Source organism: Sebastes umbrosus, chromosome 3 (assembly GCF_015220745.1).
Source record: "Sebastes umbrosus isolate fSebUmb1 chromosome 3, fSebUmb1.pri, whole genome shotgun sequence".
Lineage (NCBI taxonomy): Eukaryota > Metazoa > Chordata > Actinopteri > Perciformes > Sebastidae > Sebastes > Sebastes umbrosus.
In genome coordinates, this window is record NC_051271.1 from 29,733,607 (window position 1) to 29,748,348 (window position 14,742).

Here is a 14,742-nt window from a genome sequence, read left to right on the forward strand (position 1 = left end):
AGTGTTTATTGTTAACATAAAATAGATTCAGAAAGTGACAGCATTCTCATTTATATTGCAAATGTTGTTGTAATTCTACACTCCATTCAAAATCGCCACTGACAGGCAGTTGCTGTTTACCGTGATGACGCTGCCACTCGCAATATGCGCGTACATTACCAAGTTGCAGTACTTTTTTCCATCATGTTATGTAGCCTCCAGAATAATATATATATTTTTGAAAAAGGGCCGTTGTTTCCCTTTAAAGTCAGAATTGGGACTATGTGTTCACAGCAGTAGCTGACTGTAGAGCTGCATCTCTATGAAGTGACCGACGCCTACAGTAAAGTGGATCCATTAGTGTAGCTTGAGGAAAGGAGGTTGAAAATAGATCAGATTCAATGACCAGACAATAATTAACAGAAAAATATGCACTGATGTATTAGCCACTTTGTGCGAATCACATTACAGACATTCATGTTACGCTGCCATAAAACAGTGACAGTGCTATCATCATAAGAGCATCTCAAAAGGAAAATACAATTTTCACATTTGGATTATTTACATGATTAAAATTCAGTTATATAGGGTAAATACATAAAAATCCTGTGATGATAATATTTCCATTGTATAATATCTGAGCACACACAAAAGTAAATTATTTAGTCTCGTAGCAAGAAGAAATGGTCACAACATGAACATGGTGACTGTTCTTTGAGTTGTATTTTAACTGGATAAAATGTCATAAATTGAATGAAAACTGCAGCCCTCCGGTCCAGAAGGAAGTTGCCTCAGAGTTCAATTGCCAGTACATGTGAACAGCAGCTGCCAACAAGAAATCTGCCTCGACTTGGAGCCAAACTTTGCTGTGCCACTAATAAAAACAGTATATTTTATATTTTATATTGAATCTGTTCCAGTTAAATTCACAGTGATGGATGAGTAAATGTTTTCATTATATACGAATTTGAAATTTAAAGGGATCCTGAATGCCGATGAGATGTCGCCATACATCCCACGTATGATCAGTAGTAGCCAACAAAACAGTCGAAACTCAGGGTCCATTTAGGAGCTGTTCCAGACCTTACAGTTGTACCACATTGTCTTCCCCTGCAGATAGGGTTTTCCCAGTTGTCATGGAATTGTAGATGAGCACTTCAGATGGATTTGGCCACTGCTGTTTCCAATACCAAAAATGAACTTTGCAACTCAACACTAAAACTGATATTTCTCTTCCATATTTATATCAAAATTCTAGAAAACACTCAAAATACAATTAATTTTGACAAAATACATTACCTTTAAACTGCACTTTTACATGCATTTCAAATGATCATACATCATACAAATATCACAATGCCCAGATATGATAAAGTGCAAAATCACAACCTCCGACAGTAAACCTTATATATATACTGCAGCATTGGTATTGCAGTATTAAATGGCTTTTTATGATATGCTTATTAAAAAACTACTCATCCATGAGCTGTAGACTCATTTTAGCCTTTTAAATCCCCACATGATCCTCCAGAATTCTGCACAAGCGCTGTTAAATGCATGACAGTTATCAATACACATGGCTAAATGTGCCAAATTGTCCAATAGTACTGATAATAAAATGGAGATATGGAGAGAAAAACACTGCGAGTCCTTTGGGTTTTTCCAGCATGTAATACAGAGGCCAAGCAAGCTTTGTGGGCGTATGCGGCTAATTTACATAAACATCCTAAAGGTTGTTTTTTTTTCTCAGTTGTGGCTTGACACCAGATAGAAAGAGAAGGAAAGTACTTTTTGTGAAGACAACATCGCTGATGAACTGGCATCAGAAAGCAACAGCCTTTGTTTAGAGCTGCTTGCACTGAATGTTTACTTCACTACATTCAAATCATCCTTTAATCTTTACTTTCTCATGGTCAATACCTCATTGAACACCAGTCTTTGATATTCACCTTATAAATAATTTCATTAGCCCTGCTTATACACTTCTCGTCAGTGTATTTATTTACATATTACAGTTAAGACTATCTGTGCTGATCAAAATAATACACCATAAATGCTCTCGCTTTATGACAAAATCTCCTGGAAGCACTTTCTCTTCCATCTCTTGTGTCTAGTCTGCAGATAAAGAGGCAACCCAGAAAACTTCAGCAAAAATACTATTAGGATTGGTTCTTAAAATGTAAAATTCAAACGTGTGCAGAAACACAAATACATTAAACATTTTTTTAGCTCCCATTAAATCCATCCCGTGTGATTTGTGATGTTTTTAACATCTCCTTCTTCTTGTTCTTAGGCAACAGGAAATTCTACAATCACACACCAGTGTATCCTCTTCAGGTCTGGTCCCATTTTACCATAGCCGTCGTCCAGTGTAGTTAACTGGGGCTGTGGGCATCTGCAAGAGAGAGACAAACAAGGAGTGAACAAGGTACAGTACTCCTGTGGTTGGTTATTTAGTAAATGAGACAAAAAATACACAGTTTCCAGTATGTTCCATCCATACTCACTGTTCCACCATTCATGACCAGAGCCATCTCAGTGGGTTGGTAGACGTGACCTCTGAAGGCGATGCCAGGACGGACACTCCCGTGGCTGCCGTGGTAGGTTCCACTTCGGAGAGCTGACAGACCGGGCAAGGTAAAGCACACACACAAGTTACAGGTGTCATGCTAACAAATACTACATCTTCTAGATCAGTAGTTCCCAACCTGGGGTCTGAGCTCCCCTTAGGGGGCACCAAAGATCACAGGGGGTGCGCCAGGATTTGTCTGCTCTGAATAACTAAATTCATAATAACACAATTACTGGCTAATTTCTACAAAAGTCTGTATATAAAACTATTTAAAAAGATATATTTCTTTGCTACTTAGTAACAAAATCTAAATAAATATTCAGCTTCAATCCATATTTGTGGGCGTTAATCCTTTCAAAAACATAATTTTCACTGTGTTCAAAGTGCTCTTCCACTTGAAGCACACAAAAGGAGGCTGGCACCTGTATTAACGGGGCGGGCTCGCAGCAATATAACGGCACCATAAATTACATTTATTTAACCACAGTAACAAAACACTATTTTGGTTCTAACACTATTATAGTTCATTAATTAAGTCGTTACAAAAAAAAGGTCATATTATGCATCTGCATTTGTTTGGTGAATCCATGAAGACGTGATCACTTTATTTATGTGGACGAAACGGATGAGTCATATTCATTAAAGAAAGTAGATTTAATAAAAAAAAAAGAGTCATTTAATACACTGAATCACTTTATTTAAATTGAGGATTTTGTTCGAGGATTTGTAATTTCTTTTAGGGTGACAACGTCAGGGGGGGGGGGCTCAGTTTTTCTTAGATACAAGTAGGGGGGGGGGGGGCTTCAAAGAAAATAGGTTGGTAACCACTGATCTAGATCATAATGATTCCAGCCTCAAGAGTACCTGCTATGATAGATGACTGTGCTACTGACTCATACAAAGCATACATGCATCAAACTCGAGATTAAAGTATAATTTATGGTTGGTAACTCCCTTCACACCCATAGTAAACCCACACAGGTGATTTTAATTATAATGGTCAATTAGACCTCTTTCCAATACTGTGTGGGTGTCTACAGACGGTTTACATCTCCCTGACTCCCCAGTTAACTTTGTTGGGCTGGATGAATTACACTTTTATTATGCTTGATCGGCACATAGAGTAGTAGAGTTGCGAAGCGGCAGGAGCTATTTGAGGCGCCCCTGGCTCCGGAAGTAAAAGTCCTATTAATTTTTCCCATCCACCAAGTTACTTGACTCACAGTTGGAGCACTTCCCGGGTGTTGTTGAATCTTTAGTACAAAAGATTAACATCAGAAAATGTCTGGCTCTTTGATAAAAAGCTGAAGCTAAAAACCTCTGGACATAAAAACTTCTAGGTACAAGTTAACTACGACTCCCAAGGTCCATTTTAGCAAGAAACATCCAAACACCTAGCTTAAAATGTTGTGATATGCACTGCTAACGGTGCGTGGACGCTCAAGATTACAGTGTTTAGAAAACTAAAAACACTATCTACAGCTTAAATCAATTCACTTTTCATTTCTGGGTCAATTTTGGATTAAAGGTGCAGTGTGTAAGATCAGGCGACATCTAGCGGTGAGGTTGCAGATTGCAACCAACTGAAATTCCTGCCATGTACCAAGCGTGTAGGAGAACTATGGTAGCTCATGGTTATTGTAGTATTTGGAGTCGTACAGCCAAACTGGTGAACAAAACATGGTTTCTCAGAAAAGTGGTTGAAATAATTACAACTGGTGGCCAGAACATAAATTTATATGATCATTATTCATCCAGGAGAGTCCCGTGTTTCTATGCTTAGTATCATTGATAAGATTGTTGAAAAAATTAAATTAAATGGGAATGCAGAATAGGAAAATCACTTCTGGAACCAGCGGCCCTTCCCAAATTGAGAGTTCGGACGCTTTATTTGACAGTACAGCTGTGTGTCACACGACTAATAAGACTCATTTCACATTTATAAAATGCAGAGCATTGAATTGTAGGATTGTTAGCGTAAAGTAGCGTACAAGCTATGCATACTACTTGTTTCGTTCCATTGTGGGAATATTTTTAAGGCACTATTTAGTGAACAAATTTCACACACACAATAAAATGTCAGACAGTAAATATAGTGCACTGTTTAGTAAATAGGGAGTGATTTTGGACACAGGTTGTGTTACTTTTGCTGAACAGTGGTCACTGTGGCCAAGTGGAATTTACAGTATATACAGTATAAATAATTGAGAAAGTGTGTTATTATGATTTTAGTTATACATGTGAAAATCTAATTTTGACAACCACAAAGTAGACAAATGCATGTGCACCCCCTGTGATCTTTGGCACCCCCAGGTTGGGAACCACTGCTGTATATTAAACTCTACTACAAAGATTACAGAGACAGGGAGTTTACTGTCCATTAAGGAAATCAACAGAAGACTTAACCTCATCCTTTCAACCACAAAGTATATCCTCTATGACTTGCTTTCACCATTTTGATGACATTCCTCTCTGTATGTCTCTGCTATTGTGCAAGTTAGACTGCTGTCCCATTCTTCGCAGCACAGTTTATCCTCCTCAGTGAACCATAAATTGTCCAACCAATATCGTCAGTCTCCTGAAGTCTGCTTTCTTGCAACACACTCTATGACTCCGTTCTGCCACTGCCTCCCCTCTTTGTTTATCCTGGTTCATTCCTGGTTTAGCTCTTCATCTGTGCATTTGGCTGCAGATAAATATGGAGAGTGACTCACACATTTCCCTGAAGATAATCAGGCATTTGGTTTAATTACATTTTGGATTGTGTACAGTAGCTAAAAGTGAGCCACACTTTTACTGCTATACACAAACCTACATGGCACTTGTGGTAGTATGGTATAGTTGGTCTGCAGTGCCAGGGATGGAAGGTCATTTATATAGCAAATTTATATTCACAAGTAATCTTTGGAGTGAGTCTGAATCTTTTTAGTGCTCGCCTGCTCAAGAAAAAACTGTTGGGTAAACAAAAATATGTGTATAACATACAGAGTGAACAGAGAGATAGTGTTGAAGTGGATTATGCTACAGGAGTGGTTTGAGTAGTTTTTATGCATATTTGGATTTTCTATAGATTTTATAGATCTATTTTTCCACTGAAAGAACTGACTCCATATTCACAAAGCATCCTTAGGCTAAAAAGAGCTCCTGGGCTACTGGCTGAGTTAGGAGAAACCCCTAAAGATAATTTTGTCTTTTTTTGTTTCGTCTGTCGTTCACCTCCAATGTACCTGAAAACATTCCTGCTGCCGTCGCAGAGTTTGTTAGAACTACCTGTGACAATTGCGTCATGACTGTGTGCCCCCATTTTCAACCAAATAGATTTGCCCCGCCCCGATTGTTAGCGACCCTGGTGCGGCACGGTTCACATTGAAAACGACCCTGGTCCGGCACTGGTCTGACCCACCTCTCGACCTGGGTCGCGAAGCGGAGTCGGTCAACGCGTGTTAAGCTTTTCAGACACACAATCAACGCTTGTTCAACCCTGGTTGAGTCCTCGGTGTGAAAGGGGTATAAGAGTCAAAAGTCGTATCTCATCAGTGTTTTGGAAAAAATGCAACAATAATGACGTGTTAAAAGCATATTTTGACAGCAGAGGAGTTACTAAGAATCAAATGAGCCCACCAACATGTCAAAACAATTCAGTAACGGATAACAATTTGCACAACTCTCCACTACTTGGACCGTGCCAAAATGCAGTTTGCAGTGCTGATGAACTGGAAATATCTGTGAAAATTATTCCTCAAACCAAAAATGTATAATCATTTAATAATAATTTAATTTAATTAAAATGTATTACATCTGACTTCAATTTGATTTAAATTGAAATTTGATTCAGTGGAACTTAATTAATTAAAAAGATTTTTCAAATACATTTTTTATTAAATGTATTTCTTATTATAATAAAATGTAATTTCATTTCTAATTTAATTTAATTTAGTTAGTTGAAATTTGATTTGATTTATTTGATTTAAATTTAATTATATCAAAAATATATTTATTTTATTTATTTAGTTTTCAGTGAATGCAATTAATTAAAAGTAATTTTGAATGAAAGTTAAATTTATTCTATTTAGAATTTTCTAATCCAATCTACAGTAGTTCCTTTCCATGCTCCTATGTATTGATGAATATCTCATTGATTCACTGACACAAACCGGTCACCAGTCAACCAACCTGTCAACAGACTGAGTAGATTAATCCATGAGACATGATGTCATCCCTTCTCTTATCTGAAGAGTTCTCTCATTATTTAAAAATGTCAGACTCCATGAAAGTTAGTTACTTTTGTTGTCTAGTGCTTTTTCATCCCTCGGCATGACATTGAATGCAGAAAACACAAAGTCATTCACGATTTTTTGAGAGAGGAATCAAGGCGACATCCATTTTTGTTGTAAGTTGCCAGGCAACAGTGTTCTAATGACCTCATGACTTACCATAAAACAAACATATTTATACTCAACCTAACATGTTGAAAATACAACCTAAAAGGCAATATTCGACCCAGGTTGAAAAAAATGTTTTCCCTTTGAAACATATTCTTTATCTCTGTTATACAAACATGCACAGCAACACACACACACACACACACACACACACACACACGCACACACACACACACACACACACGCATTACATAAGCCTACTTGCGCCGTGCTCCTCCATAGAAAAAGCCTGGTTTTCAGGGAAGGGTCGGTGAGAGTGTGCCGGGAGCTCATCTCCAAAATGTGGAGGAGGGGACGTGTGACTGGTGTCGAAGAAGTCTTGCGTGTTGGATTGCTGAGGCTTCCGGAGACACAGGTGCGCCTCTGGAATAGCGTGGAACAGCAGCAGGATCCAGCCCTGAATGACCAGGGCCACCGCCAGCGCAGGCTCATCCAACACCTTTACATCCTTCTTTCCTCCTCCTCCTCCTCCGAACCTCTCCCCTTTCCCCTTTCCCCTCAGTGCCTGGCTGCCATAAAGATAAAACCCCAGCCAAGCCACCCATAGCAATGCTGATGCCAGACTGGACAGGAAGAGCCAGACGGCGTTGCACTTCCATCTCCGTTTTTCAATCTCTCCTTCTCTATCTTCTTCACCCCCACTTGCTCCCTCTGCCCCCATCTCTCCTCCACACAGCACCACCCCCAGAGAAAGCCCCATGGCTATGAGGAGCAGCCCCAGGGTGTAGCTGCATGTCAGAGCAAAGTCCAAAGGTGGATATTCGCAGGCCGGGTGACCCTCCCTAACTACAGTCAGCAAGACCCATTCAGCAGAGATGATCCCCTGAACCAAGGCCAAGGCCAGACCGAGCGCTGCCAGGGAGCTGCCTGACGGGCTTGTCTCGCCAGCCACCAGCCTCCTGAGCCTCACACCCTGCACCAGCAAGCTGGAGAAGCAGAGGGCAAAAAGGGGCCCCCAGAAGGCCCTGCGGACCACACAGAGCGCCTGGTTCTTCCCCACCAAGAAAGCCAGGGAGATGGAGAAGAGCCCGAGGAGCGTGCCCAGGAGCAGGAGAAGAGGCCCCATGCCGGAGCGCCTGGCGGGGTCAGAAATGGAGCGCAGCTTGACAAGCAGGAGCACGGCGAGGACCAGAGAGGCGAGGCCACCGCAGCAGGCCACGGCCTCCAGGACCACACCCCAGACTGACTCCAGGTCACATAGCACTCTGTACGGAGGGTCCACATCCACACTGCACCCCCGAGGGGGAGGAGGAGAGGGGTGGGATGCGCCATAGCCAGTCATCAGTGACAGGAGGCAGATGATGATAGGGCTGACGGCCATCTTAGAGACACAGAGACAGAAGATATGTAGTGATGGGGGAGAAAGGTGCAGAAGGATAAACAAGAGGAGTGAAGCTGTGGAGAGGAGGGAGGCAGGAAGGTGACTGTCGTGATAAATTACTGTTCAAACAGCATCTTCATGAGTCACAATATACAGTAGAAACAGCAGTCAGTATATATATATATATATATATATATTAAGATCCAATAAGTCTGTTATATATCAAAGATTAATATGTTTTTCTCTCTCACACACGAACACAAACACACACACACTCACGCACTCACAGCACAGAATAGAACTGCTTTTAGCACTGGGCAATAGTTTCCATGGGAACGGGAAACAGCGTGGGTTGGCTCCATCACATACTGGGCTTTTGAGAAGTCGAGTTTCAGTACCCGAAAGCACAGAGAAAATGCACGAGTATGCGCGCGCACACACTTGCACAATGTTTGTACTCACTTGTGAGGACCCTCATTGACATAATGCATTCCCCCAGCCCTAACAGGAGCCTTATTTTAAACTTTACTGTCTAATAACCCCATGAATAGTGATGGATAATAATGTTCTCACTTCTAAAAAAATGTCGTCACTGTCAAGGTCTGAAACTCAACTTGGTCCTGACAAGGATAGAAGTATCTGTACATACACAAACACACACACAAATACATACGCGTCCATTCAAAATACCACAGCATTAAGACTCTTCAATCAAACTCACCTCAGATAAATTCTTGACTTCAGATCTTGATTAATGAATCATTTTCCAGTCTGCGTCCCTTCAACTAGTTCAAGTATTTTTTTTTTTTTTAATATATAATCCCAGTTAATGAAGTCCTTGAAGCAGCAGAAACAAAACGGTTTCCATTTTGTCTCTTATGTCGCCCACTGCGCTCAGAGCTCCCACTGTTTTTTAAAGTACAAAAGAACGCACTTTGTGAGACCAATGATGTCCTGCTGCTGCAGTGACACGTCCGGCTGCTCCGAGAAGAATCCACAATTATGATGCATGCCTCGATACTTCACACACCCACATAGTCAAATATATCTTCTGTCTCTCTTTCACTCTTCTCTCTCGCTCCCTCTGTCCTCGTCTTTCTATTCATTCTTTCTGAATGTCTGTTTCTCTCTCTCTCTCTCTCTCTCTCTCTCTCTCCCTCCCGCTTCACGCCGAATCTGCGGAGGTGTCAACAGAGACGCAATCCCAGCTTTACCTCTGCTCACCCACACATGGGGAGTATGATTTGCTGATGCACCTGTCTAAACAGGAAGAAAATGGGAAATAAAGTACAGTACACAAGCATGGCAATGCACAGCCAGTCCAGCATTAGTCACTCATTTGCACATATCGGTGTTATATCCTGCCTACAGGCTCCCACGTCTTCCTCATACCAACCACTTATACAACTCCTCTTCCTCACACCCACAGCTGGAGATTCATCTTTGATCGCCAGATTGGACCAAAACAGATGGAGGTCTCTTGAGCAGTCCGTTGACGGTGTGGCAGAGTGAAGATGGGCGTTTGAAGGAGAGGGGCAGATGGTAAATCCAAACACAGGTGAGCCCTGTGGCCACGTGGCCGTCCTAGTAGAGAGTGTTACGTAATAGCCTTGAAGACATGATTCAGCCAAGTCTTCCTTTAGAGTGGAGTAATCTCCTGCCCTGTGGATGGCTTCATGCGGGGTCACGACAAGAGGCAAACCACGACAGCAACCATTGTACTCGCTAGCTAATCGAGTCAATTTGGATCAGTGTGAGAGTGATTGATGCTGACAGAGAGTGACAGATAGAGGCCAAACATAGGAGAAGCCAAAGCTGGTCTGTGGTACACAAATAAACTCACAGATGTAAGGAAGGGAGTGCACGCCTGCACCCCGCTGTGTCACTCAAAACTGTCTAATCCAGATAGTGATAGTGTTTTGGTTGATGATAGCAGACAAATTGATGAATGGGTTTTTCAAAACAGTCCATAACACAAGTTAGCCCGACTAGCTGTCTCTCGATGTTCTCAGTCTTTTTGCTAAGCTTAAGCTAAGTAACGGCAACCACGGGGGTGGTATCAATCTTCTCATCTAACTCTCAGCAAGAAAGTGAGAAAAACAGGTGCATCTCCTAAAATGTTAAACTTTTCCTGTTACTCTTTTCTGACATTTTATAGACTAAACAATTAATTGTTTAATAGAGAAATCAAACGGCAGATTAATCGAAAATGAAAAACAATCGTTAGTTGCAGCAATAGTTCAATCATTTCCACCATTAACCATCAAAGACAGCCCGATGGGGGTCACAGGATCCGAGAGGTTTTAATAGATCGGAGCCCACCCTTCTGAGTTGCCTTGAGAGAGAAAGTGAATGTCTGCTAACTTCTCAAAGACGTTACTCTCTGATATCCCTGTCTGCCGGGTGATAATAAAGCAGAAGATTAATTGCAGGTCATTGTCTTCAAAAGGTTTGGGAAACCTTCTCAGACTCTGCTGGAGTTCTGGTGATTTCTGGTGTGTATCTGTATGCTGCGTGAGACAAAAGAAGACAGAGGTGGGAGACAACAGGGCAGAAAGGTGCTGACTAACTCAGGACGTCAGTCCTAATCTGTGTAATCCAGAGGTTACTATGGTCACAGGCTAATAGGGCCTTGTTAAGTATGGCCCATCCCATAATCCCATCTTTATCCCACCTCAAATCTCTCCTCGCAACTCTCCACACACGGCCACATACAGATCACACACAGAGAGAAGTTCACAACGGGAGGCTTGTTGGGGTGGACGTGCATGTTGTGACCAAGAGGCAACCTCTAATGCTGAGCAGTGAAACCAATGCAGGAGTGCCAAAATCTGCAATTCATTGAATGGCCACTTGAGACTGGCTCCAAAAGTGAGTCAATCCCCATAGACCCCCATGTTCAACTTTACAGCAGCAATAAATAAACATGTTTACAGCCTGGAACAAAAAAACAGAAAAAAACAAAAAATATTCCAAACTCCCTTTTCACCACTTAAAAGTTTAAGCTATATAAACCTGCATGACAGTCCACAAAAAAAGGTTTGCATGGAGGCATGCTGTTTGATGTGAGATATGCAGCAGGTTGTAGAGGTGCTGGCGCTGGGGGGTGACATGGAATGCACCCTTATTCCATTAAGAGGGGCTACAGATAGCCGACTATAGCTAATTTCTCCATTCATTACAACTGTACTGGGGTACATTTTTATATAACTCACCGTTTAAATAACATTAAGGCTTAAAGTTATACATAATTAAGGGCATGGCCGTTTTGAGTAACAGCTGGGCGCCGTCACATCCGTTGGCTGTCTGCTAGGTGTCACCTCAGCTAACTCTAGTCTCTGCATGTTTGTGATGTTGGTGCTTTTTGGAGATATTTTCATGCACATATCGGACAAACAGTATGGCTTGCTGAGCGATTAAGTGTACGACGGGCATTCTGCTGGCCAATGTGTGGGCGTTGGATGATGGGCTGCTGCTGGAGGACCTGTAATTGTCACTGCCAAGATGGGGACGGCTGGAGTCGCCGGGAGCCGCCCACATTGAGCTTCATTTTTGCTCTTCAGAAACCTATGGATGACGTCACGGAGACTACGTCCGTATTTTATACAGTCTATGATTATGACCATGCAACAGCTCACATTACAAGTTAAAGACATCCACAGCTGGAGATTATAGTTTCCCCCTGTCAGCCATGAGGCAGCACAGTCAGAGTGCCTTGCCCACGGGCATCTGTTATTGATGTGTGTGGTGTGTTTGATTTGTCATTAGAGGCAAGTGTCTGTCCAGTTGGTTGAAGTCCTTTTGGGGTGGTGCAAGGCTATTTCTTAAATAGGAGCTATTATGCTATCGTACTTTTTCCCTTTCCTTTAGTGTTATATAGTTATTTGTGCATGTAAAAGGTCTGCAAAGTTACAAAGCCCAAATTCCAGACCAAAGGGAGTTACTTTTCTCCACATAAACACACTGCTCCTGAATGGCATGAAATATCTTCCTTAGTCTATTATTTAACATTTATATCTGCAGTACATATTTGAGCCACATGAGGGAGCCTAAATGTTCATATTGTTCTGATAATTGTAGCCTGTTTATAACATTGAATCTAATATGAAAGGCTAGCATGAAAGGCTAGCGTACATTCTGTTTGTTTTACTGATGAGAAGAGCCTGTTAACGCAGCCTTAATGTATTTATTTGGTCTCATTTAGTATTTAACTTGCGTATCTGTTTTCAATAACACATATGCATGAAGTTGTGATTTACCAAACGTATATATCTCTTTGAAATGGCTGGTTTACTTATACAAGATAATATAAGGCGATGCGGAAATTGCAGTAAAAATGGCTAGGAATGTTCATTTACGCATTAATTCGCTCTTCTCATGATTTATAGATAAGACCTGTTGTGAATTAGGTTGCTATGGTTTGTCATTTTTAAAAAGTAGTTCCCCAGACAAAGGTTTGGGAAACACTGCATAACACATTGGCATAATACCTGCCTAGCAGCTAGTTTTGCGCGCCCTCAAACAAAGTTAGTTAGAGCGGAGCTGTAGCGTGGTCCAAAGATTTTGGTTCAGTTGATCACAACAGTGTGGGCCAGCTGTACAAGTACATATAATATAATAAAATAGAATATAATAGAATAGAATAATACAAGTATGCACCTAATAGGTCCTATTTAACATCTCCTTTTCACTGCCAGTGGAGACCTACCAAACAGGGCACTGCAGGAAGTGGCAAGTGGAAGTGGTGATGTGTGAGATAAATAAAGGGCAGCAGCTCACAGTCTGTTGGCTCTATCTGCTGTCTACTTGGAGAACTGCACTAAGCTCCAGTCTGAGGTCACATTAGATGGGACATTGTTGTCTTTATCTCAGCGAGTCATAAACCTGAGGAGATTATGGGACCTATTCAAACAATCTATAGTGCATGGTCTAAAGTGCTTGACGCAAATGCATTTAGGGCGTGTCCAACTCTACTTTTGCTACTTTGCGCATAATCTGGACGCAAAGTAAGGTGCAAGGGGCAAAGGGGTTGTATTTAGTCTCTTAATTAATCATAGGTGTTTTTGGTGCGTAACGTTAATCTCCCATTCCTTTATGCCATTTAAATTGCAGTAGCAGCAAATTGCGAGCGGTTTTCTGCTCGTGCGCGAAGTGAAAGCAAGATGCATGTGGTCTTTGGCCAGTGGGACCCTCTGCCTCTGCCGTCTCCAAATGCTCTGTCCCATCAACAATTCCATTTGACTGCATATGAGCAAATGCACCGATAATTTATTTAACCGGTGCAGCATTGAGGTACAATGACTGTCCAAATGAGCTTTTGTGCCCCCCAAAACTCATTATATTATATTTAACTTTAAATATGCCAAACATGTATTAATAAATAATGACAGCTGTATTTGCTTTCCGATGCAACCCATGAGAGGCTCAGACCGTATGGGCTGCATTACGCACGGGCTTGCAGCCGGGCACTGCCGGAGAGGCGGTACATAATGCGTGGAGACATCAGCCTCATAACGCCGCCGTTTAGGGGGAGAGGCAAACTTTGAAGTAACCTATGACTACACTCCCACTCAGCGAGGGATGAGGAGAGGAGACGCTGAGCACAGACAGAGGCGTGTGTGCACCATCCATACAAGGTGTTAAAACAGCCCTCGTGGACTCATCATAACACATGTTGTTAGACAAAACATGTGTGGGGGAAGCATCTGAGTGTGTGACAGAGGAAATGTGCTGCTTAGGACATGAGCCACGGGGTGTCTCTGTCGCTGGTGTTGATCTCTTTGGTCACGGTGGTCACGCCAGGAACTGTAGGAGCGCTGAGAGCGTACTGCAGGTTGAGCAATACAGAATAACTGAGAGCCTTACTTCATTATATTCCATTATATTCTGAATCGTTACCTGCCGTCTGAGTTTTCCTTCACATAAATAAAAACATTGTGATACTGTATTACACTGGAGGAGGAGGAGAGCTGTGTGTGTGACAAGCAGAGTGTAAGGGTGTTGTGAACCTGCCTATGTAGACGCATCTTACTATCTGATTAATGCGCCCTTTAAATAGTAGGAAAAAACTAGGCCAGACTTTAGATCAGGTTTTTGTTGGTAGGTGTTTGGCGCAATTGCTTTCTGCTGCCTGAAGATAGCAATGCACCAACAATGCACCTAACCACACCTCATTTTAAGACCAAAACACCCAAGGGCGCACAGAAAGACACAAGTACTGACACAATGTGGGCGCTGGGTGTGAAAATGACAACTGCATCGGTCTCAAACTAGCAATGACAGTTGGGCTATGCTGTGCACCACTTTGTGCCTGGTGGAATATGGGGCCCTAATTGTTTGGTTGTGTGTGTGTGCGTACGTGTGTGTATCTGTCTGTCTGTCCACTCTTGCATACCACTGGACCCATCAGCCTGATATTTTTGGTGCTC

At 41.9% G+C, this 14,742-nt stretch overlaps 1 protein-coding gene and 1 long non-coding RNA gene across 3 annotated transcripts; one reads left to right on the forward strand and one right to left on the reverse strand.

Annotated features, from left to right (window-relative positions):
* Positions 1-395: 395 nt before the first annotated feature.
* Positions 396-9,745, reverse strand: gprc5bb (G protein-coupled receptor, class C, group 5, member Bb). Of its 2 annotated transcripts, none has more exons than XM_037763387.1 (4): positions 9,036-9,745; positions 7,195-8,314; positions 2,487-2,599; positions 396-2,374 (listed from the first exon to the last, which is right to left on the reverse strand). In XM_037763387.1, exons 2-4 carry the CDS (start codon positions 8,312-8,314, stop codon positions 2,330-2,332), a joined length of 1,278 nt encoding a protein of 425 aa, XP_037619315.1. In that variant the 5' UTR covers positions 9,036-9,745; the 3' UTR covers positions 396-2,329. The 2 variants fall into 2 exon arrangements, with proteins under 2 accessions (XP_037619315.1, XP_037619316.1); XM_037763388.1 differs by having other exon boundaries at positions 7,195-8,388.
* LOC119484535 lies at positions 2,271-9,869 on the forward strand. The gene is made up of 3 exons (XR_005206038.1): positions 2,271-2,407; positions 2,508-2,616; positions 9,744-9,869. It is a non-coding gene; the product is annotated as an uncharacterized LOC119484535 (long non-coding RNA).
* Positions 9,870-14,742: the final 4,873 nt, after the last annotated feature.

What these genes read in the sequence shown, in the direction of transcription:
- gprc5bb (XM_037763387.1), bottom strand. Translation starts at nt 8,314, where the DNA reads ATGGCCGTCAGCCCTATCATCATCTGCCTCCTGTCACTGATGACTGGC. An exon ending in TATGGAGGAGCACGGCGCAA is followed by an intron (nt 2,600 to 7,194) that starts GTAGGCTTATGT and finishes CCGGTCTGTCAG; the next exon opens with CTCTCCGAAGTGGAACCTAC. An exon ending in TGGTCATGAATGGTGGAACA is followed by an intron (nt 2,375 to 2,486) that starts GTGAGTATGGAT and finishes TCTCTCTTGCAG; the next exon opens with ATGCCCACAGCCCCAGTTAA.